Source organism: Oncorhynchus nerka, linkage group LG4 (genome assembly GCF_034236695.1).
Source record: "Oncorhynchus nerka isolate Pitt River linkage group LG4, Oner_Uvic_2.0, whole genome shotgun sequence".
NCBI classification, from domain to species: domain Eukaryota; kingdom Metazoa; phylum Chordata; class Actinopteri; order Salmoniformes; family Salmonidae; genus Oncorhynchus; species Oncorhynchus nerka.
In genome coordinates, this window is record NC_088399.1 from 2,291,096 (window position 1) to 2,318,993 (window position 27,898).

General features: G+C 46.9%; 1 protein-coding gene across 2 annotated transcripts in view; it reads right to left on the bottom strand.

Annotated features, from left to right (window-relative positions):
* rassf6 (Ras association domain family member 6) overlaps positions 1-27,898 on the bottom strand; it is a 35,554-nt gene continuing 7,656 nt past the window's right edge. Inside the window, exons 4-11 of one of the 2 annotated variants that reach the window (XM_029650299.2) lie at positions 22,220-22,374; positions 22,016-22,119; positions 15,108-15,310; positions 8,423-8,524; positions 8,252-8,303; positions 7,937-8,055; positions 7,731-7,828; positions 1-6,206 (exon numbers count right to left, since the gene is read on the bottom strand). In XM_029650299.2, the coding sequence (XP_029506159.1) occupies positions 6,134-6,206; positions 7,731-7,828; positions 7,937-8,055; positions 8,252-8,303; positions 8,423-8,524; positions 15,108-15,310; positions 22,016-22,119; positions 22,220-22,374 (906 nt within the window). In that variant the 3' untranslated portion in view covers positions 1-6,133. Of the gene's footprint in view, positions 6,207-7,730; positions 7,846-7,936; positions 8,056-8,251; positions 8,304-8,422; positions 8,525-15,107; positions 15,311-22,015; positions 22,120-22,219; positions 22,375-27,898 lie in introns of both variants that reach the window. The other variant, XM_029650300.2, reaches the window with a different exon arrangement.

Genomic DNA, 27,898 nt, shown 5'->3' on the forward strand with positions numbered 1-27,898 from the left:
TCAAATCTAATCAAACTTTATTTATACAGCACATTTCAGACGTGGAATGCAACACAATGTGCTATTTAAAACAACTAAAGAATAACAATACAACCTGAACGACTCAAAAATCACCCTAAGGAAAATCAAAGCTAAAATTGTGTGTTTTGATCTCTTTTAAAAATATCCACAGTGGCAGACTATTCCAGAGGGTGGGGGCATAGTAACTAAAGGCTGCCTCTCCATGCCTCTTGGTCCCCCTCAGGTTCTCTGGCAGTCTATTCCAGAGGGTGGGGGCATAGTAACTAAAGGCTGCCTCTCCTTGTCTCTTGGTCCCCCTCAGGTTCTCTGGCATTCTATTCCAGAGGCTGGGGGCATAGTAACTAAAGGCTGCCTCTCCATGCCTCTTGGTCCCCCTCAGGTTCTCTGGCAGTCTATTCCAGAGGGTGGGGGCATAGTAACTAAAGGCTGCCTCTCCATGCCTCTTGGTCCCCCTCAGGTTCTCTGGCAGTCTATTCCAGAGGGTGGGGGCATAGTAACTAAAGGCTGCCTCTCCATGCCTCTTGGTCCCCCTCAGGTTCTCTGGCAGTCTATTCCAGAGGGTGGGGGCATAGTAACTAAAGGCTGCCTCTCCATGCCTCTTGGTCCCCCTCAGGTTCTCTGGCAGTCTATTCCAGAGGGTGGGGGCATAGTAACTAAAGGCTGCCTCTCCATGCCTCTTGGTCCCCCTCAGGTTCTCTGGCAGTCTATTCCAGAGGCTGGGGGCATAATAACTAAAGGCTGCCTCTCCATGCCTCTTGGTCCCCCTCAGGTTCTCTGGCAGACTATTCCAGAGACTGAGGGCATAATAACTAAAGGCTGCCTCTCCTTGTCTCTTGGTCCGAGGCTTTGGGATAGTTAAAAGGCCAGTACCAGAGGACCTGAGGGACCTACTGGGTACATAACTTAAGTGCATGTGTGTATTGGGGTTAGAATAATCTTTAAATTAATTCTAAAACTCACAGGCAGCCAGTGCAGAGAACTGGTGTAATGTGTTCTCTCCGTCTAGTCTTGGTCAGTACCCGCGCTGCAGCATTCTGTATGTTTTACAGTACAGAGACCTAACTGGTGTAATGTGTTCTCTCCTTCTAGTCAGTACCCGCGCTGCAGCATTCTGTATGTTTTACAGTACAGAGACCTAACTGGTGTAATGTGTTCTCTCCGTCTAGTCTTGGTCAGTACCCGCGCTGCAGCATTCTGTATGTTTTACAGTACAAAGACCTAACTGGTGTAATGTGTTCTCTCCGTCTAGTCTTGGTCAGTACCCTCGATGCAGCATTCTGTATGTTTTACAGTACAGAGACCTAACTGGTGTAATGTGTTCTCTCCTTCTAGTCAGTACCCGCGCTGCAGCATTCTGTATGTTTTACAGTACAGAGACCTAACTGGTGTAATGTGTTCTCTCCGTCTAGTCTTGGTCAGTACCCGCGCTGCAGCATTCTGTATGTTTTACAGTACAAAGACCTAACTGGTGTAATGTGTTCTCTCCGTCTAGTCTTGGTCAGTACCCTCGATGCAGCATTCTGTATGTTTTACAGTACAGAGACCTAACTGGTGTAATGTGTTCCCTCCGTCTAGTCTTGGTCAGTACCCGCGCTGCAGCATTCTGTATGTTTTACAGTACAGAGACCTAACTGGTGTAATGTGTTCTCTCCTTCTAGTCAGTACCCGCGCTGCAGCATTCTGTATGTTTTACAGTACAGAGACCTAACTGGTGTAATGTGTTCTCTCCGTCTAGTCTTGGTCAGTACCCGCGCTGCAGCATTCTGTATGTTTTGCAGTTGACCAATGGCTTTCTTGAGTAGACCAGACAGGAGAGCATTACAGTAGTCAAGCCTGCTTGTAATAAAAGCATGGATGAGTCTCTCTGTATCAGCCTGAGAGAGAAACGGCTGCACCTTGGCAATGTTCCTCAGGTGGTAAAAAGCTAGTTTGGTCACATTCCTAAAGTGTGATTCAAAACAGAGTTCAGAATCTAAAATAACAGCTAGTTTTTTTAACTGGTGTTTTGTCTTTATTGCCTGTGAATTAAAATGTGCGTTGAGATTCTCTCTGTGCTTTGTCTACAACAACAATTACCTGTCTTGATTTAGCTGTAGGAAGTTGAGCCATTCAAGTATTTAAATCACTAACACAGTTTGTATATTCTCTGAGTTATGTTCACCAAGGTTGACGAAAAATTATTGACCGGTACACAAGGTGCTAAACCCACCTCTGTACTGGAGAGTCCAACCCACCTCTGTACTGGAGAGTCCAACCCACCTCTGTACTGGAGAGTCCAAACCACCTCTCCGGTCTGTCCAGAAGGACATCATGGTCAACAGTGAGGAATGCGCCATGTAAATACAAGAGCTAATGGACATAGAGCTGTTTGGCATCTGTTTTGGCTCTAGGATCATTTGCCGCTAACTAAGGCTGTCTCTGTGCTGTGGTGGGCTGCAAAACCAGATTGGTATTTGTCAAAAATACAGTTGGCACTTTAAAAATCATTCAGCTGTATGAAAACCAATTTCTCCAGGATTTTGGTTAAGAATGGAAACTATTTTGAAGAAGGTGGTGGGGACATACAGTATAGACGCCTCTGGTACTGTAAGACAATTAGGACCAATCCTTTTTGGGCAGATTGAATTCAGACTGCATATGTCGGGTCAAAACTGTCCCCTGGTCACAAATATTTTAAACTCTTCAAAACCACCCCTATGACCCCCAGTTAAGTCACATCCTGTAATCACAGGAAGCTGAAAATATATGTACGACCTCCAGAAAAACATCTGGAGGAACCTCCCAATGTCAATGACGCCGCTGGCCAATCTTGGGTAATTATAATCTTTGCTATGATCAGACAATCACTTTATAGGGCTTATTAAACAGTTAGTCTGGGACAAGTAATCTGATTGGTCAAAAGTACATTCCAGCCATGATGTTAGTGATCAAAACACCTCCACTAGCCAGTTAGTTAGCTAGCCGCGTGTTCTTGAAAAATGACTGAATCACTTCATGATTCAACAGTAACAAACCAGTGTACAAACTGGCAGCTAGCTAGCATTTATTTGTTGTGTTGTCACGCCTCTATTACAGAAACAGGAGTTAGCTGTCTAGGTGGGATGACAACTCATTCAGGAGCTAGCTGTTAGCTGTCTAGGTGGAGGGATGACTACTAGTTCAGCTGTGTAGGTGGAGGGATGACTACTAGTTCAGCTGTGTAGGTGGAGGGATGACTACTAGTTCAGCTGTCTAGGTGGAGGGATGACTACCAGTTCAGCTGTGTAGGTGGAGGGATGACAACTCATTCAGGAGCTAGCTGTTAGCTGTCTAGGTGAAGGGATGACTACTAGTTCAGCTGTCTAGGTGGAGGGATGACTACTAGTTCAGCTGTCTAGGTGGAGGGATGACTATTAGTTCAGCTGTCTAGGTGGAGGGATGACTACTAGTTCAGCTGTGTAGGTGGTGGGATGACTACTAGTTCAGCTGTCTAGGTGGAGGGATGACTACTAGTTCAGCTGTGTAGGTGGAGGGATGACTACTAGTTCAGCTGTCTTAGTGGAGGGATGACTACTAGTTCAGCTGTCTAGGTGGAGGGATGACTACTAGTTCAGCTGTGTAGGTGGAGGGATGGCTACTAGTTCAGCTGTCTAGGTGGAGGGATGACTACCAGTTCAGCTGTCTAGGTGGAGGGATGACTACCAGTTCAGCTGTGTAGGTGGAGGGATGACAACTCATTCAGGAGCTAGCTGTTAGCTGTCTAGGTGGAGGGATGACTACTAGTTCAGCTGTGTAGGTGGAGGGATGACTACTAGTTCAGCTGTGTAGGTGGAGGGATGACTACTAGTTCAGCTGTGTAGGTGGAGGGATGACTATTAGTTCAGCTGTGTAGGTTGGAGAGATGACTACTAGTTCAGCTGTATAGGTGGAGGGATGACTACCAGTTCAGCTGTGTAGGTGGAGGGATGACTACTAGTTCAGCTGTGTAGGTGGAGGGATGACTACTAGTTCAGCTGTGTAGGTGGAGGGATGACTACTAGTTCAGCTGTCTAGGTGGAGGGATGACTACCAGTTCAGCTGTGTAGGTGGAGGGATGACTACTAGTTCAGCTGTCTAGGTGGAGGGATGACTACTAGTTCAGCTGTGTAGGTGGAGGGATGACTACTAGTTCAGCTGTGTAGGTGGAGGGATGACTACTAGTTCAGCTGTGTAGGTGGAGGGATGACTACTAGTTCAGCTGTGTAGGTGGAGGGATGACTACTAGTTCAGCTGTCTTAGTGGAGGGATGACTACCAGTTCAGCTGTCTAGGTGGAAGGATGACTACTAGTTCAGCTGTCTAGGTGGAGGGATGACTATTAGTTCAGCTGTGTAGGTGGAGGGATGACTACTAGTTCAGCTGTGTAGGTGGAGGGATGACTACTAGTTCAGCTGTCTAGGTGGAGGGATGACTACAGGTTCAGCTGTGTAGATGAAGGGATGACTACTAATTCAGCTGTGTAGGTGGAGGGATGACTACTAGTTCAACCGTTGTTGGTGGAGGGATGACTACCAGTTCAGCTGTGTAGGTGGAGGGATGACTACTAGTTCAGCTGTGTAGGTAGAGGGATGACTACTAGTTCAGCTGTGTAGGTGGAGGGATGACTACTAGTTCAGCTGTGTAGGTAGAGGGATGACTACTAGTTCAGCTGTGTAGGTGAAGGGATGACTACTAGTTCAGCTGTGTAGGTGGAGGGATGACTACTAGTTCAGCTGTCTTAGTGAAGGGATGACTACTAGTTCAGCTGTGTAGGTGGAGGGATGACTACCAGTTCAGCTGTGTAGATGAAGGGATGACTACTAGTTCAGCTGTGTAGGTGGAGGGATGACTACTAGTTCAGCTGTCTAGGTGGAGGGATAACTACTATTTCAACCGTTGTTGGTGGAGGGATGACTACCAGTTCAGCTGTGTAGGTAGAGGGATGACTACTAGTTCAGCTGTGTAGGTGGAGGGATAACTACTAGTTCAGCTGTCTAGGTGGAGGGATAACTACTATTTCAACCGTTGTTGGTGGAGGGATGACTACCAGTTCAGCTGTGTAGGTAGAGGGATGACTACTAGTTCAGCTGTGTAGGTAGAGGGATGACTACTAGTTCAGCTGTCTAGGTAGAGGGATGACTACTAGTTCAGCTGTCTAGGTGGAGGGATGACTACTAGTTCAGCTGTCTAGGTGGAGGGATGACTACCAGTTCAGCTGTCTAGGTGGAGGGATGACTACTAGTTCAGCTGTGTAGGTGGAGGGATGACTACTAGTTCAGCTGTGTAGGTGGAGGGATGACTACTAGTTCAGCTGTGTAGGTGGAGGGATGACTACTAGTTCAGCTGTGTAGGTGGAGGGATGACTACTAGTTCAGCTGTGTAGGTGGAGGGATGACTACTAGTTTAGCTGTGTAGGTGGAGGGCTATTAGATGCATCAGGTTCATTGAAAAATATTTCCATATTTAACTTTTTTCTACTTGTTGCTTTCAGTTCATCACTGATCATCATCTTTCAGGTTGACATTGAACAAATCCTTCCCTGGACATCTGTTTCCTCCTGCAGTCTTTCAGGTTGACATTGAACAATACCTTCCCTGGACATCTGTTTCCTCCTGCAGTCTTTCAGGTTGACATTGAACAATACCTTCCCTGGACATCTGTTTCCTCCTGCAGTCTTTCAGGTTGACATTGAACAATACCTTCCCTGGACATCTGTTTCCTCCTGCAGTCTTTCAGGTTTAGTTATGTTGTAGTATGCCTGAGTCCCAAATGCCACCCTATTCCCTATACAGCGCAACGTCCTGGTCTAAGGTAGTGCACTATATAGGGAATAGGGCTCTGGTCTAAAGTAGTGCACTATATAGGGAATAGGGCTCTGGTCTAAAGTAGTGTACTATATAGGGAATAGGGCTCTGATCTAAAGTAGTGCACTATATAGGGAATAGGGCTCTGATCTAAACTAGTGCACTATATAGGGAATAGGGTGCCATTTGGGACACAGCTATTAGTTTAATCTTGAACATCCTCTTCCCTGGACATTATGTCCCTTCATGTATTCTGTGTGCTGTTGTTCTGGTATGTGTTGTGTGAAGTCCAGTGTGTGTGAAGTCCACTCCTCAGACCTCTGTCTCGGTCTTGGTGATCTTGGAGCTGAGAAGCTGAGACAAGATTATTTGCTGCTGGTTGTACCTATAGGACACAAAAACAGCACATCACCGTTATGCTACAGGTGACACATCACCGTTATGCTACAGGTGACACATCACCGTTATGCTACAGGTGACACATCACTGTTTAACTACAGGTGACACATCACTGTTTAACTACAGGTGACACATCACCGTTTAACTACAGGTGACACATCACTGTTTAACTACAGGTGACACATCACCGTTTAACTACAGGTGACACATCACTGTTTAACTACAGGTGACACATCACTGTTTAACTACAGGTGACACATCACTGTTTAACTACAGGTGACACTTCACTGTTTAACTACAGGTGACACATCACTGTTTAACTACAGGTGACACTTCACTGTTTAACTACAGGTGACACATCACTGTTTAGCTACAGGTGACACATCACTGTTTAACTACAGGTGACACATCACTGTTTAGCTACAGGTGACACTTCACTGTTTAACTACAGGTGACACATCACTGTTTAGCTACAGGTGACACTTCACTGTTTAACTACAGGTGACACATCACTGTTTAACTACAGGTGACACATCACTGTTTAACTACAGGTGACACTTCACTGTTTAACTACAGGTGACACATCACTGTTTAACTACAGGTGACACATCACCGTTTAACTACAGGTGACACATCACCGTTTAACTACAGGTGACACATCACCGTTTAGCTACAGGTGACACATCACCGTCTAACTACAGGTGACACATCACTGTTTAACTACAGGTGACACATCACCGTCTAACTACAGGTGACACATCACTGTTTAACTACAGGTGACACATCACCGTCTAACTACAGGTGACACATCACTGTTTAACTACAGGTGACACATCACCGTTTAACTACAGGTGACACATCACTGTTTAACTACAGGTGACACATCACTGTTTAACTACAGGTGACACATCACCGTTTAACTACAGGTGACACATCACTGTTTAACTACAGGTGACACATCACTGTTTAACTACAGGTGACACATCACCGTTTAACTACAGGTGACACATCACTGTTTAACTACAGGTGACACATCACCGTTTAACTACAGGTGACACATCACTGTTTAACTACAGGTGACACATCACCGTTTAACTACAGGTGACACTTCACTGTTTAACTACAGGTGACACATCACCGTTTAACTACAGGTGACACATCACTGTTTAACTACATGTGACACATCACCGTTTAACTACAGGTGACACATCACTGTTTAACTACAGGTGACACATCACTGTTTAACTACAGGTGACACATCACCGTCTAACTACATGTGACACATCACCGTTTAACTACAGGTGACACATCACCGTTTAACTACAGGTGACACATCACTGTTTAACTACAGGTGACACAGAGTAAACACAGTACGGTTTAGATTCCAGATTGACCCAGTTGACCTGACAGGGTTGATTCAGTATATGTTAACCCAGAACCTAGTCTGAATGTTTCGGTCCCCCTCTACTTTAGGTAACAGTTAGGATAGTTTAACTCCTTCATAACTCACTTGGTGGTGATTCTCTGCACCGCTCTGTTCTCCTCTTCCTCCAGCTTCACTAGAACCCCCTCCAGGATGGGCAGCTCCAGGTTGAGGTACTGGGCCACCTGGGGAGAGAGCAGAGCTAGTCATAGGCAGGGGGTTAGTACACTGTGTGTGGCTAATGTCCAAAACTCATTCTGGCCTCAAAACCCTGCTGAAGGGCAGACACTCACATCGTTGCTGACTTCCTCTTCATCTCTGTCCATGAGGAAAATCTTCATGATGTTCTCTGCTGGGCCCTGAACAAGCCTCTCCCACAGCGGCAGATCTGAGTCAGACAGCTTCTTCTTCTCTATAGGAGGAAACAGACACTATTAATTCTAACCCTGGAGAACCCTAACCCTGGAGAACCATAACCTTGGAGAACCCTAACAATGGAGAACCCTGGAGAGCCCCAGTTTAAACCAATTATACCCCGTCCAATGTGTTAATGATGTCAGAAGGATTGCAGCATCAGTTGTGTTCTGGAAGAGAATGTCTCAACGTACCTCCACTTTGATGGACACAGTAGAGGGCAAACTCATTAGGATAATTTTCTATCTGCAACACAACATGGAAGCACAGCGGTGAACCAGACACACATACTATTAGAACTCAACCAGAAGACTTCCCCCGAGTGATCTAACAACAATACAACCTGGTAATTTGACATAATTCACCTTGAATTTCTGAAGGAGCTGTGATATGACCTGATGTGTTGTCATTTTGCTGTTGATACGGACGTTAGTGGATGTTCCATAGGTTGGAGTGAATATAGCCGTCTAGAGAGAGAGAAACAGAGACAGACACAAGAGACACAAAGAGAGAGACAGAGAAAGAGAGAGAAACAAAGACAGAGAAAGAGAGAGAGACAGAGATGAGAGAGACAGACGAGAGAGACAGAGACAAAGAGACAGAGAGAGAGAGAAACAGAGACAGACACAAGAGACACAAAGAGAGAGACAGAGAAAGAGAGAGAAACAAAGACAGAGAAAGAGAGAGAGACAGAGATGAGAGAGAGATGAGAGAGACAGAGACAGAGAGAGACAGAGAGAGAGAGAAACAGAGACAGACACAAGAGACACAAAGAGAGAGAAAGAGAAAGAGAGAGAAACAAAGACAGAGAAAGAGAGAGAAACAGAGACAGACACATAGAAAGACAGAGACAGAGACAGAGAAAGGGAGAGAAACAGAGACAGACACAGAGAGAGAGACAGAGACGAGAGAGACAGACAAGAGAGACAGAGAGAGACAGAGAGAGAGATACAGAGGAGAGAAACAGAGGAGAGAGACAGAGACAGTTTAAAAAAAACTTTATTGGGTCTGGGAACCCACAACACAATAAACACTCAAACAACCAAGCAGATCCCCTCAGTGAGGGGCCAACCAAGCAGATCCCCTCAGTGAGGGGCCAACCAAGCAGATCCTCTCAGTGAGGGGCCAACCAAGCAGATCCCCTCAGTGAGGGGCCAACCAAGCAGATCCTCTCAGTGAGGGGCCAACCAAGCAGATCCCCTCAGTGAGGGGCCAACCAAGCAGATCCCCTCAGTGAGGGGCCAACCAAGCAGATCCCCTCAGTGAGGGGCCAACCAAGCAGATCCCCTCAGTGAGGGGCCAACCAAGCAGATCCTCTCAGTGAGGGGCCAACCAAGCAGATCCCCTCAGTGAGGGGCCAACCAAGCAGATCCCTCAGTGAGGGGCCAACTAAGAGATCCCCTCAGTGAGGGGCCAACCAAGCAGATCCTCCCCTCAGTGAGGGGCCAACCAAGCAGATCCCCTCAGTGAGGGGCCAACCAACCAAGCAGATCCTCTCAGTGAGGGGCCAGATCCCCTCAGTGAGGGGCCAACCAAGCAGATCCCCTCAGTGAGGGGCCAAGGGGCCAACTAAGCAGATCCCCAGTGAGGGGCCAACCAAGCAGATCCTCTCAGTGAGGGGCCAACCAAGCAGATCCCCTCAGTGAGGGGCCAACCCCCTCAAGCAGATCCCCTCAGTGAGGGGCCAACCAAGCAGATCCTCTCAGTGAGGGGCCAACCAAGCAGATCCCCTCAGTGAGGGGCCAACTAAGCAGATCCCCTCAGTGAGGGGCCAACCAAGCAGATCCTCTCAGTGAGGGGCCAACCAAGCAGATCCCCTCAGTGAGGGGCCAACCAAGCAGATCCCTCAGTGAGGGGCCAGTCCCCTCAGTGAGGGGCCAACTAAGCAGATCCTCCAGGATCCAGTGAGGGGCCAACCAAGCAGATCCCCTCAGTGAGGGGCCAACAGATCCCCTCAGTGAGGGGCCAGAGATCCCCTCAGTGAGGGGCCAACCAAGCAGATCCCCTCAGTGAGGGGCCAACCAAGCAGATCCCCTCAGTGAGGGGCCAACCAAGCAGATCCCCTCAGTGAGGGGCCAAGTGAGGGGCCAACCAAGCAGATCCTCTCAGTGAGGGGCCAACCAAGCAGATCCCCTCAGTGAGGGGCCAACCAAGAGATCCCCTCAGTGAGGGGCCAACCAAGCAGATCCCCTCAGTGAGGGGCCAACCAAGAGATCCCCTCAGTGAGGGGCCAACCAAGCAGATCCCTCAGTGAGGGGCCAACCAAGCAGATCCTCTCAGTGAGGGGCCAACCAAGCAGATCCCCTCAGTGAGGGGCCAACCAAGCAGATCCCCTCAGTGAGGGGCCAACCAAGCAGATCCCCTCAGTGAGGGGCCAACCAAGCAGATCCTCTCAGTGAGGGGCCAACCAAGCAGATCCCCTCAGTGAGGGGCCAACCAAGCAGATCCTCTCAGTGAGGGGCCAACCAAGCAGATCCCCAGTGAGGGGCCAACCAAGCAGATCCCTCAGTGAGGGGCCAACCAAGCAGATCCCCTCAGTGAGGGGCCAACTAAGCAGATCCCCTCAGTGAGGGGCCAACCAAGCAGATCCCTCAGTGAGGGGCCAACCAAGAGATCCTCTCAGTGAGGGGCCAACCAAGCAGATCCCCTCAGTGAGGGGCCAACCAATCAGATCCCCTCAGTGAGGGGCCAACCAAGCAGATCCCCTCAGTGAGGGGCCAGATCCCCAGAGGGGCCAACCCCCCCCAGTGAGGGGCCAACCAAGCAGATCCTCTCAGTGAGGGGCCAACCAAGCAGATCCCCCAGTGAGGGGCCAACCAAGCAGATCCTCTCAGTGAGGGGCCAACCAAGCAGATCCCTCAGTGAGGGGCCAACCAAGCAGATCCCCTCAGTGAGGGGCCAACCAAGCAGATCCCCTCAGTGAGGGGCCAACCAAGCAGATCCCTCAGTGAGGGGCCAACCAAGCAGATCCCTCAGTGAGGGGCCAACCAAGCAGATCCCCTCAGTGAGGGGCCAACCAAGCAGATCCCTCAGTGAGGGGCCAACCAAGCAGATCCTCTCAGAGATCCCCTCAGTGAGGGGCCAGTGAGGGGCCAAGCAGATCCCCTCAGTGAGATCCCTCAGGGCCAACCAAGCAGATCCCTCAGTGAGGGGCCAACCAAGCAGATCCTCTCAGTGAGGGGCCAACCAGATCCTCTCAGTGAGGGGCCAATCCCCCTCAGTGAGGGGCCAGTGAGGCCAACAAGCAGATCCCTCAGTGAGGGGCCAACCAAGCCCCTCAGTGAGGGGCCAACCAAGCAGATGACCCCTCAGTGAGGGGCCAACCAAGCAGATCCCCTCAGTGAGGGGCCAACCCAGATCCTCTCAGTGAGGGGCCAGAGATCCCCTCAGTGAGGGGCCAACCAAGCAGATCCCCTCAGTGAGGGGCCAACCAGCAGATCCCCTCAGTGAGGGGCCAACCAAGCAGATCCCCTCAGGGAGGGGATCCAACCAAGCAGATCCCCTCAGTGAGGGGCCAACCCCCTCAGTGAGGGGCAGATCCTCCTCAGTGAGGGGCCAACCAAGCAGATCCCCTCAGTGAGGGGCCAACCAAGCAGATCCTCTCAGTGAGGGGCCAACCAAGCAGATCCCCTCAGTGAGGGGCCAACCAAGCAGATCCTCTCAGTGAGGGGCCAACCAAGCAGATCCCCCAGTGAGGGGCCAGTCCTCTCAGAGGGGCCAACCAAGCAGATCCCCTCAGTGAGGGGCCAACCAAGCAGATCCCCTCAGTGAGGGGCCAACCAAGCAGATCCCCTCAGTGAGGGGCCAACCAAGCAGATCCCTCAGTGAGGGCCAACCAAGCAGATCCTCTCAGTGAGGGGCCAACCAAGCAGATCCCCTCAGTGAGGGGCCAGGGATCCCCTCAGTGAGGGGCCAACCAAGCAGATCCTCTCAGTGAGGGGCCAACCAAGCAGATCCTCTCAGTGAGGGGCCAACCATGCAGATCCCCTCAGTGAGTGAGGGGCCAACCAAGCAGATCCCCTCAGTGAGGGGCCAACCAAGCAGATCCTCTCAGTGAGGGGCCAACCAAGCAGATCCCCTCAGTGAGGGGCCAACCAAGCAGATCCTCTCAGTGAGGGGCCAACCAAGCAGATCCCCTCAGTGAGGGGCCAACCAAGCAGATCCTCTCAGTGAGGGGCCAACCAAGCAGATCCCCTCAGTGAGGGGCCAACCAAGCAGATCCCCTCAGTGAGGGGCCAACCAAGCAGATCCCCTGAGGGGCCAGTGAGGGGCCAACCAAGCAGATCCCCTCAGTGAGGGGCCAACCAAGCAGATCCTCTCAGTGAGGGGCCAACCAAGCAGATCCCCTCAGTGAGGGGCCAACCAAGCAGATCCCCTCAGTGAGGGGCCAACCAAGCAGATCCTCTCAGTGAGGGGCCAACCAAGCAGATCCTCTCAGTGAGGGGCCAACCATGCAGATCCCCTCAGTGAGTGAGGGGCCAACCAAGCAGATCCCCTCAGTGAGGGGCCAACCAAGCAGATCCTCTCAGTGAGGGGCCAACCAAGCAGATCCCCTCAGTGAGGGGCCAACCAAGCAGATCCCCTCAGTGAGGGGCCAACCAAGCAGATCCCCTCAGTGAGGGGCCAACCAAGCAGATCCCCTCAGTGAGGGGCCAACCAAGCAGATCCTCTCAGTGAGGGGCCAACCAAGCAGATCCTCTCAGTGAGGGGCCAACCAAGCAGATCCCCTCAGTGAGTGAGGGGCCAACCAAGCAGATCCCCTCAGTGAGGGGCCAACCAAGCAGATCCCCTCAGTGAGGGGCCAACCAAGCAGATCCCCTCAGTGAGGGGCCAACCAAGCAGATCCCCTCAGTGAGGGGCCAACCAAGCTGCTTAGCATTGCTGACAGCCTGGCTAGACTGCAGAGTCAAACCCAAGAAGTCATTGCCCAGGCGATATTCTCCCACTCCATAATTGTAGATCAGTTCATCCACAAAGTCATCATCATTCTCTGGCCCAAAGCTTTGCTCTATTCTCCATCATAAGGGCCCTTACAAGCTGCCTTACATCCTTCTTCAAACTCTTTGTGACCCAAAATCTTCATGCCAAGCATATCTAGGTAAAAGATAGCCGTTTTGCTTCGGTCACCCAGTTTGAAAACGAAAAGCAAGGCTCTTCTCAAAGCCACTATACTCCAAGTGAGTTTGCTATGTACTATACGATTATTATATATCACACTTGGTTTGTCCACGTTGATTAAGGATCCTTGCAATTGATTGTCAATATAGAAAAGAGACAACCAGAAGCCAGAAGAAAAACACCCACCCTAAAAGGATCATCATCATTCTTCTCATTTCTCTGAACCTGACCATATTTCCCACTACCTTTTATTGCCGTAACAGCAGGAAGAGGAAACTCTTCTCTTCACACTCAACTGGTCTAAACCCCACCGTCTTCTGTAACACCACAGCTGACCTCACAAACTTATCAACATCCCCAAAAATCGGCCAATTTGACAGATTTCCCCAAAGTCTGATCCAGGAATCCATTTAGCTCATCTACATTGTAAATTGAGTCATCACCAACTGCTATCTTAACAATAGAGATGCCATATCCTTCTTCTGATCCTCCTCAACTGAGGCCACAGTCTGACTCCCATCTGACACATCCCTCTCAACACTCCCCACTTGCAGCCCATCACTCGTACTGGGCATCTCCTCCACTACCTGGGAGACTCCACCTGAACCCTCTTCTGTACCCCATCACTCGTACTGGGCATCTCCTCCACTACCTGGGAGACTAGCTCCACCTGAACCCCCTTCTGTACCCCATCACTCATACTGGGCATGTCCTCCACTACCTGGGAGACTAGCCCCACCTGAACCCTCTTCTGTACCCCATCACTCGTACTGGGCATCTCCTCCACTACCTGGGAGACTAGCCCCACCTGAACCCTCTTCTGTACCCCATCACTCGTACTGGGAATCTCCTCCACTACCTGGGAGACTAGCCCCACCTGAACCCTCTTCTGTACCCCATCACTCGTACTGGGCATCTCCTCCACTACCTGGGAGACTAGCTCCACCTGAACCCTCTTCTGTACCCCATCACTCGTACTGGGCATCTCCTCCACTACCTGGGAGACTAGCTCCACCTGAACCCTCTTCTGTACCCCATCACTCGTACTGGGAATCTCCTCCACTACCTGGGAGACTAGCCCCACCTGAACCCTCTTCTGTACCCCATCACTCGTACTGGGCATCTCATCACCAGTCTGGGGAAATGGCTCCCAAGATCCTTCCTTACCTCCTCCAACAATATTTTTCTGCTGAACATCAGACACTATGTTCCCCTCTGGTACAAGCAGCAATTCAGTACCCTCAACATGGACAACTTGTTCCTCAGCAACAGGTGCTTGTGGCTGCTCTACCACTGTTGGCCCCACCTCTCCCTACATCAGTGGGCCCAGACGTTACGAGGACCACCTCTCCCTACATCAGTGGGCCCAGGTGTTATGAGGCCCACCTCTCCCTACATCAGTGGGCCCAGGTGTTATGAGGCCCACCTCTCTCTACATAAGTGGGCCCAGGCGTTATGAGGACCACCTCTCCCTACATCAGTGGGCCCAGGCGTTACGAGGACCACCTCTCCCTACATCAGTGGGCCCAGACGTTACGAGGACCACCTCTCTCTACATCAGTGGGCCCAGGCGTTATGAGGACCACCTCTCCCTACATTAGTGGGTCAGGCATTAGTGGGTCAGGCGTTACCCTCTGTGCATCTCCCAAAAGCCTCTACCACAAAAAAACATCATCATTCATAGAAAAGAAAAGAAACAAGAAAGATAACACAGGCGATCTAACTCCAGACACCACTCATAAAATTCCCAGCATGCACTAAACACTCCCAGCATGCAAAGAAAGAAAGAAAGAAAGAAAGAAAGAAAGAAAGAAAGAAAGAAAGAAAGAAAGAAAGAAAGAAAGAAAGAAAGAAAGAAAGAAAGAAAGAAAGAAAGAGAAAAATTTGATGGATCAAATCATTTCCTAGATAGGTAATGATCAGGTCAGTTACCTTGTAGTTATAGAAGTGTCCGTTGATGGAGAAGCAGTGTTGCCTGTTCCTCTCTCTCTGTGAGGGACTCCTCTTCACCCTCCTCTTCACCAAGGAAGCATCACTCATACAGCGGATCAGGTTGGACTGCTCCTCCTCCACCTCCGTCTTCTGCTTTGTGGGGGTGGGACGCAGCGTGCAGCTTTCATAACTCCTGTAGCTCCCTGGACAGTAGAGTTGGGCGATATTACCTCACCCTTTCCCAATCCCCTCCAACTCACAAGACAGGCAATTCTCTTCATCTCATCTTTACTAGAGGCTGTTCTCCTACTAATCTCACTGTGACCCCCTCCAGGTCTCTGTTCTCCTACTAGTCTCACTGTAACCCCCCTCCAGGTCTCTGTTCTCCTACTAATCTCACTGTGACCCCCTCCAGGTCTCTGTTCTCCTACTAATCTCACTGTAACCCCCCTCCAGGTCTCTGTTCTCCTACTAATCTCACTGTAACCCCCCTCCAGACCTCTGTTCTCCTACTAATCTCACTGTAACCCCCTTCCAGGTCTCTGTTCTCCTACTAATCTCACTGTAACCCCCCTCCAGGTCTCTGTTCTCCTACTAATCTCACTACACCCCCCCCTCCAGGTCTCTGTTCTCCTACTAATCTCACTGTAACCCCTTCCAGGTCTCTGTTCTCCTACTAATCTCACTGTAACCCCTCCAGGTCTCTGTTCTCCTACTAATCTCACTACACCCCCCCAGGTCTCTGTTCTCCTACTAATCTCACTGTAACCCCCTCCAGGTCTCTGTTCTCCTACTAATCTCACTGTAACCCCTTCCAGGTCTCTGTTCTCCTACTAATCTCACTGTAACCCCCTCCAGGTCTCTGTTCTCCTACTAATCTCACTGTACCCCCCCCCAGGTCTCTGTTCTCCTACTAATCTCACTGTAACCCCCCTCCAGGTCTCTGTACTCCTACTAATCTCACTGTAACCCCCCTCCAGGTCTCTGTTCTCCTATTCATCTCACTGTAACCCCCTCCAGGTCCCTGTTCTCTGTTTTGACCCTACTCAACTCCCATTCCGCATTTTATGACTCGCACTCTCCCCTTTCCTCCCAGCTGGCTCCCGGCTCGCTCCCGGCTGGCTCCCAGCTGGCTCGGCCTTCCGCTACGTCGCTGAGTGACTCATTGTGAAGCTTACAGAACAGGGCTGCGGGCTGCTGAGAAAATACTAAACTTCCAGAGGACCTATCATCCTGTCACTCCCTCCTGTCTACCTTCTGTTCCCCTGTATCTGCTGCTAAAGCCACTTTCTACCATTAAATGTCATGGTTCTACCCTGAAACTATTTTCTACCTTCTCCTCCATCCTTAATCTCCCCCTCCCTCTCTGCAGGTGACTTTTAGTCAATGACTTTGAAGAAAAGATTGACGATATCTTTTACTCCTTCACATCCTATTGAGTCCACTGGTTTCACTCACACAGATCATCCCCTCTTCTCCAGGCCATCTCTGGAGACCTTCTCCCATTCCTCACTCCCCTCAGCCAACTCATCCCTGCCCAGTGGTTGCGTCCCCTCTCACTTAAAAATGGACAGTTGCTCCCCTTCCCTTTTAGTTGTTCTTAACCGTTTGACTAGTGGTGTAAATATACAGTACCAGTCAAAATGCACCTACTCATTCAAGGGTTTCTTTATGTTCTACATTGTAGAACAATAGTGTAGATATCAAAACTATGAAATAACACATTGAATCATGTAGTAACCAAAAAAATAGAAAAATAAATAAATAATAATAATTAGGTTCTTCAAAGTAGCCTTGATGACAGCTTTGCACACTCTTGGCATTCTCTCAACCAACTTCATGAGGTAGTCACCTAGAATACATTTCAATTAACAGGTGTGCCTTGTTAAAAGTTCATTTGTGGAATTTCTTTCCTTCTTAATGCGTTTGAGCCAATCAGGTGTGTTGTGACAAGGTAGAGGTGGTATACAGAAGATAGCCATATTTGGTAAAAGACCAAGTCCATATTATGGCAAGAACAGCTCAAATAAGCAAAGCGAAACGACAGACCATCATTACTCTAAGACATGAAGGTCAGTCAATACGGAAAATGTCAAGAACTTTGAAAGTTTCTTAAAGGGCATTCACAAAAACCATCAAGCGCTATGATGAAACTGGCTCTCATGAGGACCATCACAGGAAAGGAAGACGCAGAGTTTCCTCTGCTGCAGAGGATAAGTTCATTAGAGTTACCAGCCTCAGATTGCAGCCCAAATAAATGCTTTTCAGAGTTCAAGTAACAGATACATCTCAACATCAGCTGTTCAGAGGAGACTGTGTGAATCAGGCCTTCATGGTCGAATTGCTGCAAAGAAACCACTACTAAAGGACACCAATAATAAGAAGAGACTTGCTTGGGCCAAGAAACACGAACAATGGACATTAGACCTGTGAAAACCTGTCATTTGGTCTGATGAGTCCAAATAAAAAAATGTTGGTTCACCGCAGAATCTTTGTGAGACGCAGAGTAGGTGGACGGATGATCTCCACATGTATGGTTCCCACCGTGAAGGAAGAGGTGTGGGGGTGCTTTGATGGTGACACAGTGATTTATTTAGAATTCAAGGCACACTTAATAAGCATGGCTACCACAGAATTCTGCAGCAATATGCCATCCCATCTGGTTTGCGCTTAGTGGGACTACCATTTGTTTTTCAACAGGACAATGACCCCAAACACACCTCCAGTCCTTGAAAGGGCAATTTGACCAAGAAGGAGAGTGATTGAGCTCTGCATCAGATGACTAGGCCTCCACAATCACCCAACCTCAACCCAATTGAGATGGTTTGGGATGAATTGGACCGCAGAGTGAAGGAAAAGCATCCAAGCATATGTGGAAACTCCTTCAAGGCTGTTCGAAAAGCATTCCAGGTGAAGCTGGTTGAGAGAATGTGAATGCAAGAGTGTGCAAAGCTGTCACCAAGGTAAAGGGTGGCTACATTGAAGAATTTAAAATATATTTGGTTTTGTTTTAACACTTTTTTGGTTACTACATATCTCCATGTGTTATTTCATAGTATTGATGCCTTCGTTGTTATTCTACAATGTAGAAAATAGTACAAATAAAGAACAGCCCATGATTGAGTAGGTGTTCTAAAACTTTTGACTGGTACGAAATATACATATATATATATATTACACATCATAATGTTTTATGGGCAAATAATCACGATCGGACAAGGCTTGACATATCACAACCTTATAATACAGAGCTTTCAATAACCCCTGTATCCTGAGACAGAATAGGTGTACGGTATCCATATTAGGACAGTCTCAGCAGGAGTTGTTTTAGTCTCAGCAAGAGATGTTTCAGTCTCAGCAGGAGTTGCAACTGTCTCATGTGTCATTCGTTAAAATGACGTTGTCCTACTATGGACACCGTACAGCAAATTTAGTTCAATTCTCTATGGAGACATTAATTGGAGATTAATTTAGACCTTCAATCAACTATTCATTCAACTGATGGCTTTAGTGGCAATGAACTGAAGGGGAATACCTGCAGTGTGGTTGTTAAGGTGAGGTTACCTGCAGTGTGGTTGTTAAGGTGAGTTTACCTGCAGTGTGGTTGTTAAGGTGAGGTTACCTGCAGTGTGGTTGTTAAGGTGAGGTTACCTGCAGTGTGGTTGTTAAGGTGAGGTTACCTGCAGTGTGGTTGTTAAGGTGAGGTTACCTGCAGTGTGGTTGTTAAGGTGAGGTTACCTGCAGTGTGGTGGTTAAGGTGAGGTTACCTGTAGTGTGGTTGTTATAGTTAAGGTGAGGTTACCTGCAGTGTGGTGGTTAAGGTGAGGTTACCTGCAGTGTGGTTGTTAAGGTGAGTTTACCTGCAGTGTGGTTGTTAAGGTGAGGTTACCTGCAGTGTGGTGGTTAAGGTGAGGTTACCTGTAGTGTGGTTGTTATAGTTAAGGTGAGGTTACCTGCAGTGTGGTGGTTAAGGTGAGGTTACCTGCAGTGTGGTTGTTAAGGTGAGGTTACATGTAATGTGGTTAGGGTGAGGTTACCTGCAGTGTGGTGGTTAAGGTGAGGTTACCTGCAGTGTGGTTGTTAAGGTGAGTTTACATGCAGTGTGGTTGTTAAGGTGAGGTTACCTGCAGTGTGGTTGCTATAGTTAATAAGGTGATGTTACCTGTAGTGTGGTTGTTAAGGTGAGGTTACCTGTAGTGTGGTTGTTAAGGTGAGGTTACCTGTAGTGTGGTTGTTAAGGTGAGCTTACCTGTAGTGTGGTTGTTAAGGTGAGCTTACCTGTAGTGTGGTTGTTAAGGTGATGTTACCTGTAGTGTGGTTGTTAAGGTGAGCTTACCTGTAGTGTGGTTGTTAAGGTGAGCTTACCTGTAGTGTGGTTGTTAAGGTGAGGTTACCTGTAGTGTGGTTGTTAAGGTGAGGTTACCTGTAGTGTGGTTGTTAAGGTGAGGTTACCTGTAATGTGGTTGCTATAGTTAATAAGGTGATGTTACCTGTAGTGTGGTTGTTAAGGTGAGGTTACCTGTAGTGTGGTTGTTAAGGTGAGGTTACCTGTAGTGTGGTTGTTATAGTTAAGGTGAGGTTACCTGTAGTGTGGTTGTTAAGGTGAGGTTACCTGTAATGTGGTTGTTATAGTTAAGGTGAGGTTACCTGTAGTGTGGTTGCTATAGTTAAGGTGAGGTTACCTGTAGTGTGGTTGTTATAGTTAAGGTGAGGTTACCTGTAGTGTGGTTGCTATAGTTAAGGTGAGGTTACCTGTAATGTGGTTGCTATAGTTAATAAGGTGATGTTACCTGTAGTTTGGTTGTTAAGGTGAGGTTACCTGTAGTGTGGTTGTTAAGGTGAGGTTACCTGTAGTGTGGTTGTTATAGTTAAGGTGATGTTACCTGCAGTGTGGTTGTTAAGGTGAGGTTACCTGTAGTGTGGTTGTTATAGTTAAGGTGAGGTTACCTGCAGTGTGGTGGTTAAGGTGAGGTTACCTGCAGTGTGGTTGTTAAGGTGAGGTTACCTGTAATGTGGTTAGGGTGAGGTTACCTGCAGTGTGGTGGTTAAGGTGAGGTTACCTGCAGTGTGGTTGTTAAGGTGAGTTTACATGCAGTGTGGTTGTTAAGGTGAGGTTACCTGCAGTGTGGTTGCTATAGTTAATAAGGTGATGTTACCTGTAGTGTGGTTGTTAAGGTGAGGTTACCTGTGTGGTTGTTAAGGTGAGGTTACCTGTAGTGTGGTTGTTAAGGTGAGGTTACCTGTAGTGTGGTTGTTAAGGTGAGGTTACCTGTAGTGTGGTTGTTAAGGTGAGGTTACCTGTAATGTGGTTGTGTTAATAAGGTGATGTTACCTGTAGTGTGGTTGTTAAGGTGAGGTTACCTGTAGTGTGGTTGTTAAGGTGAGGTTACCTGTAGTGTGGTTGTTAAGGTGAGGAGGTTACCTGTAGTGTGGTTGCTATAGTTAAGGTGAGGTTACCTGTAATGTGGTTGCTATAGTTAATAAGGTGATGTTACCTGTAGTTTGGTTGTTAAGGTGAGGTTACCTGTAGTGTGGTTGTTAAGGTGAGGTTACCTGTAGTGTGGTTGTTATAGTTAAGGTGATGTTACCTGCAGTGTGGTTGTTAAGGTGAGGTTACCTGTAGTGTGGTTGTTATAGTTAAGGTGAGGTTACCTGCAGTGTGGTGGTTAAGGTGAGGTTACCTGCAGTGTGGTTGTTAAGGTGAGGTTACCTGTAATGTGGTTAGGGTGAGGTTACCTGCAGTGTGGTGGTTAAGGTGAGGTTACCTGCAGTGTGGTTGTTAAGGTGAGTTTACATGCAGTGTGGTTGTTAAGGTGAGGTTACCTGCAGTGTGGTTGCTATAGTTAATAAGGTGATGTTACCTGTAGTGTGGTTGTTAAGGTGAGGTTACCTGTAGTGTGGTTGTTAAGGTGAGGTTACCTGTAGTGTGGTTGTTAAGGTGAGGTTACCTGTAGTGTGGTTGTTAAGGTGAGGTTACCTGTAGTGTGGTTGTTAAGGTGAGCTTACCTGTAGTGTGGTTGTTAAGGTGAGCTTACCTGTAGTGTGGTTGTTAAGGTGATGTTACCTGTAGTGTGGTTGTTAAGGTGAGCTTACCTGTAGTGTGGTTGTTAAGGTGAGCTTACCTGTAGTGTGGTTGTTAAGGTGAGGTTACCTGTAGTGTGGTTGTTAAGGTGAGGTTACCTGTAATGTGGTTGCTATAGTTAATAATGTGATGTTACCTGTAGTGTGGTTGTTAAGGTGAGGTTACCTGTAGTGTGGTTGTTAAGGTGAGGTTACCTGTAGTGTGGTTGTTATAGTTAAGGTGAGGTTACCTGTAGTGTGGTTGTTAAGGTGAGGTTACCTGTAATGTGGTTGTTATAGTTAAGGTGAGGTTACCTGTAGTGTGGTTGCTATAGTTAAGGTGAGGTTACCTGTAGTGTGGTTGTTATAGTTAAGGTGAGGTTACCTGTAGTGTGGTTGCTATAGTTAAGGTGAGGTTACCTGTAATGTGGTTGCTATAGTTAATAAGGTGATGTTACCTGTAGTTTGGTTGTTAAGGTGAGGTTACCTGTAGTGTGGTTGTTAAGGTGAGGTTACCTGTAGTGTGGTTGTTAAGGTGAGGTTACCTGTAGTGTGGTTGTTATAGTTAAGGTGATGTTACCTGCAGTGTGGTTGTTAAGGTGAGGTTACCTGTAGTGTGGTTGTTAAGGTGAGGTTACCTGTAGTGTGGTTGTTATAGTTAAGGTGATGTTACCTGTAGTGTGGTTGTTATAGTTAAGGTGAGGTTACCTGTAGTGTGGTTGTTATAGTTAAGGTGAGGTTACCTGTAGTGTGGTTGCTATAGTTAAGGTGAGGTTACCTGTAATGTGGTTGCTATAGTTAAGGTGAGGTTACCTGTCGTGTGGTTGCTATAGTTAAGGTGAGGTTACCTGTCGTGTGGTTGCTGGTCTCCTCTGCAGGATGCTGCTTGTTGGTCTCCTCTGTCTCATTGATCTGATGGAGGTCTTCAAACTCCCCCCATCGTGTCATCCCCCTGACAGATAGAGAGGGTTTAGCCTGAGTGATGCTTGTATTACTCCATTTTAACTATGACTGTGGTATTGACAAAATGCATGATAAAGGTCAAAGGTAACCTCTTGCGTCCATGAGGACTGACTGGACTGACTGGGTCAGGTGACAGTAGGCTGGTGATCGGTTGATGTTTGTCATCCTGTATTTTGAGCCTGATGGGCTGCCGTACTCCCCAGGAGATATTCAGGAATCCCTCGAACACCACCTCTCCATCTCTCTAGTGGAGATAAACACAGTTCTTAGTCTTAACATTTCAAATATAACATATAGTGTATGTTGGTTAGGTTTTAACAGTACAGAGATGTTAAACACGTTGGTTAGGTTTTAACAGTACAGAGATGTAAACACGTTGGTTAGGTTTTAACAGTACAACACTACAGAGATGTAAACACGTTGGTTAGGTTTTAACAGTACAACACTACAGAGATGTAAACACGTTGGTTAGGTTTTAACAGTACAACACTACAGAGATGTTAACACGTTGGTTAGGTTTTAACAGTACAGAGATGTTAACACGTTGGTTAGGTTTTAACAGTACAGAGATGTAAACACGTTGGTTAGGTTTTAACAGTACAGAGATGTTAACACGTTGGTTAGGTTTTAACAGTACAGAGATGTAAACACGTTGGTTAGGTTTTAACAGTACAGAGATGTTAACACGTTGGTCAGGTTTTAACGGTACAGAGATGTAAACACGTTGGTCAGGTTTTAACGGTACAGAGATGTAAACATGTTGGTTAGGTTTTAACGGCACAGAGATGTATCCCCTCATCTATAAGACCACAGACTGACCAGTTCATCTGTATCCCCTCATCTATAAGACCACAGACTGACCAGTTCACCTCATCTATAAGACCACAGACTGACCAGTTCACCTCATCTATAAGACCACAGACTGACCAGTTCACCTCATCTATAAGACCAACGACTGACCAGTTCCCCTCATCTATAACACCACAGACTGACCAGTTCACCTCATCTATAAGACCACAGACTGACCAGTTCACCTCATCTATAAGACCACAGACTGACCAGTTCACCTGTATCCCCTCATCTATAAGACCACAGACTGACCAGTTCATCTGTATCCCCTCATCTATAAGACCACAGACTGACCAGTTCACCTCATCTATAAGACCACAGACTGACCAGTTCACCTCATCTATAAGACCCCAGACTGACCAGTTCACCTCATCTATAAGACCACAGACTGACCAGTTCACCTCATCTATAAGACCACAGACTGACCAGTTCACCTCATCTATAAGACCACAGACTGACCAGTTCACCTCATCTATAAGACCCCCAGACTGACCAGTTCATCTCATCTATAAGACCACAGACCGACCAGTTCACCTCATCTATAAGACCACAGACTGACCAGTTCACCTCATCTATAAGACCCCAGACTGACCAGTTCATCTCATCTATAAGACCACAGACTGACCAGTTCACCTCATCTATAAGACCACAGACTGACCAGTTCACCTCATCTATAAGACCACAGACTGACCAGTTCACCTCATCTATAAGACCAACGACTGACCAGTTCCCCTCATCTATAAGACCACAGACTGACCAGTTCACCTCATCTATAAGACCACAGACTGACCAGTTCACCTCATCTATAAGACCACAGACTGACCAGTTCACCTGTATCCCCTCATCTATAAGACCACAGACTGACCAGTTCATCTGTATCCCATCATCTATAAGACCACAGACTGACCAGTTCATCTCATCTATAAGACCACAGACTGACCAGTTCACCTCATCTATAAGACCACAGACTGACCAGTTCACCTCATCTATAAGACCACAGACTGACCAGTTCACCTCATCTATAAGACCCCAGACTGACCAGTTCATCTCATCTATAAGACCACAGACTGACCAGTTCACCTCATCTATAAGACCACAGACTGACCAGTTCACCTCATTTATAAGACCACAGACTGACCAGTTCATCTCATCTATAAGACCACAGACTGACCAGTTCACCTCATCTATAAGACCCCAGACTGACCAGTTCACCTCATCTATAAGACCACAGACTGACCAGTTCACCTCATCTCTAAGACCAACGACTGACCAGTTCCCCTCATCTATAAGACCACAGACTGACCAGTTCACCTCATCTATAAGACCACAGACTGACCAGTTCACCTCATCTATAAGACCACAGACTGACCAGTTCACCTGTATCCCCTCATCTATAAGACCACAGACTGACCAGTTCATCTGTATCCCCTCATCTATAAGACCACAGACTGACCAGTTCACCTCATCTATAAGACCACAGACTGACCAGTTCACCTCATCTATAAGACCACAGACTGACCAGTTCACCTCATCTATAAGACCCCAGACTGACCAGTTCACCTCATCTATAAGACCACAGACTGACCAGTTCACCTCATCTATAAGACCACAGACTGACCAGTTCACCTCATCTATAAGACCACAGACTGACCAGTTCACCTCATCTATAAGACACCAGACTGACCAGTTCATCTCATCTATAAGACCACAGACCGACCAGTTCACCTCATCTATAAGACCACAGACTGACCAGTTCACCTCATCTATAAGACCCCAGACTGACCAGTTCATCTCATCTATAAGACCACAGACTGACCAGTTCACCTCATCTATAAGACCACAGACTGACCAGTTCACCTCATCTATAAGACCACAGACTGACCAGTCCCCCTCATCTATAAGACCCCAGACTGACCAGTTCATCTCATCTATAAGACCACAGACTGACCAGTTCACCTCATCTATAAGACCACAGACTGACCAGTTCACCTCATTTATAAGACCACAGACTGACCAGTTCATCTCATCTATAAGACCACAGACTGACCAGTTCACCTCATCTATAAGACCACAGACTGACCAGTTCATCTGTATTCCCTCATCTATAAGACCACAGACTGACCAGTTCACCTCATCTATAAGACCACAGACTGACCAGTTCACCTCATCTATAAGACCACAGACTGACCAGTTCACCTCATCTATAAGACCACAGACTGACCAGTTCATCTCATCTATAAGACCACAGACTGACCAGTTCACCTCATCTATAAGACCACAGGGTAGAATATTTAACTAAAGTAAATGTGAGCTCATTAAGATGTTGATTGATGATATTTCATGGTAAAATGTTTATAATCAGGCTGATGTGGAGTCTGCTTTACCTGACTTTTCTCACATCATTTAATTGTGTATTTCCCCACTGCTTTCCCTTAGTTAAACCATGTAAGAGAGCATCAGAAGGGTTCAGGAAACCTTGGTTTACAAAACATTCTCTGTAAAAGAAAAAAAGCAGTTCCTCTCCCCTGAATTCTGCAAATTACAAAAAGTGTATGAGCCAATTTAATCTCCTACTTCAGATTTTTCCCCCAAAATATATTTTCCTAACTTATTCCAAGAATCCTTAAATAATATATAAATTCAGCTTGGAAAATCATCAATCTACTGTTAGCCATCTACAACTAGAAATAGGCATCTACAACTAGAAATAGGCATCTACAACTAGAAATAGGCATCTACAACTAGAAATAGGCATCTACAACTAGAAATAGGCAATGTATTGTGGGAAATAAGACCTATAGTGATCTTGACTGTATTTCATGTTAATTTAAAAACTTTTTTTGTGAATGTTGGTTCCTCTCTGTCAAAGAAAATAGAGCACTGATGTAAATCTCCTGGATTACATTAAGGGACATGTCGCTCCTCTGCTTCCGTTTGATCCTCCTGGTGTAATGGAGGGGATGGAGCTAATTGGTAACATAGAGATATCAGCAGCAGGTCATGATGAGATTGGTGCCTCTTTGGTGAAATCAGTGTCTCACGATTGCTGAGCCTCGAATGTATATTTTCACCAAATCATTGCAAACTGGTAATGCTCCTAAAGATTTAAAAATTGCCAAAGTTATCACTCTCTATAGATCCCAGATTGTTTTTTACAAATTACCTCCCCATATCAGTACTATGTTTTTCTAAAATCCTAGAAACATGGTGTATAAGAGAATGTTGAAGCATTTAAATCAACCCTGTATTCTATATGAGAACCGATATGGTTTTGGTAAAAACCACTCCACAGATGTGGCTCTTTTGCAACTCGTTGATAAAATCTTTACTGCCCTTTAAAACAATGAATACGCTCTTGGCATATTTTGATATTGATCCAAAGTGTTTGGTTGGTCATGAAATATTACTTTCCAAATTGCATTACTACAGTTTCATGGTTATACAGATAATTCTACAGCTCATTCTGAAAGTATTCTGACCCCTTCCCTTCCCACGTTTTGTTTCAGCCTTATTTAAAAATGGAGTCAATCATTTTTTTACATTTAAAAAAGAAAATCCTCATCAATTTACACACAATACCCGAAAATGACAAAGCGAAAACAGGTTTAAATAATGTGTTTAACATTTCAAAAAATTACAAAAATTAAAACGTATTTACATAATAATTCAGACCCTTTGCATGATTTGTAAAGGCACACCGTTGTCTTTATAAGGTTCCACAGTTGATAGCGCATGTCAGAGCAAACACCATGCAATGTCGAAGGAATCGTCCGTAGAGCTCCGAGACAGGATTCTGTCGAAGCACAGATCTGGGGAAGGGTACCAAAAATGTTCTGCAGCATTGAAGGTCCTCAAAAACACAGTGGCCTCCGTCATTATTAAACGACAGAAGTTTGAAACCACCAGGACTCTTCCTAGAGCTGGCCGCCCGGCCAAACATAGCAATCGGGGGAGAAGGGCCTTGGTCAAGGCGGTGACCAAGAAACCGATAGTCACTCTCACAGACTTCCTCTGTGGAGATGGGAAAACCTTCCAGAAGGACAACCATCTCTGCAGTACTCCATCAATCAGGCCTTTATGGTAGTGGCCAGCCCGCTTGGAGTTTGCAAAAAGGTACCTAAAGGACTCAGACTATGTGAAATAATATTCTCTGGTCTGATGAAAGATGGAACTCTTTGGCTTGAATGGCATCACATCTGGAGGAAACCTGGCACCATCCTTACGGTGAAGCACGGTGGTGGCAGCATCATGCTGTAGGGATGTTTTTCAGTGATAGGGGCTGGGAGACTAGTCAGGATCAAGGGAAAGATGAAAAGTGCAATGTACAGAGAGAAACTTGATGAAAACCTGCCCCAGAGCGCACAGGACCTCAGACTGGGGTGAAGGTTCACCTTCCAACAGGACAACGACCCTAAACACACAGCCAAGATAACGCAATAGTGGCTTCGGGACAAGTCTCTGAATGTCCTTGAGTGGCCCAGCCAGAGCCCAGACTTGAACCCGATCTAACATCTCTGGAGACACCTGAAAATAGCTGTGCAATGACGCTCCCCATCCAACCTGATAGAGCGTGAGAGGATCTGCAGAGAAGAATGGGAGAAACTCCCCAAATATAGGTGTGCCAAGCTTGTAGCGTAATACCCAAGAAGACTGGAGGCTGTAATCGCTGTCAAAGGTGCTTCAACAAAGTACTGAGTAAAGGGTCTGAATACTTATGTAAATGAGATATTTCAGCTTTTTATATATATATAAATTAGCAATAAAATTCTAAACTTGTTTTTGCTTTGTCATTATAGGGTATTGTGTGTAGATTGATGAGGGAAAAAAAACATATTGAATCCATTTTAGAATAAGGCTGTAATGTAACAAAATGTGGTCTGAATACTTTCCGAATGCACTGTCGTTATGTTTATGATAGA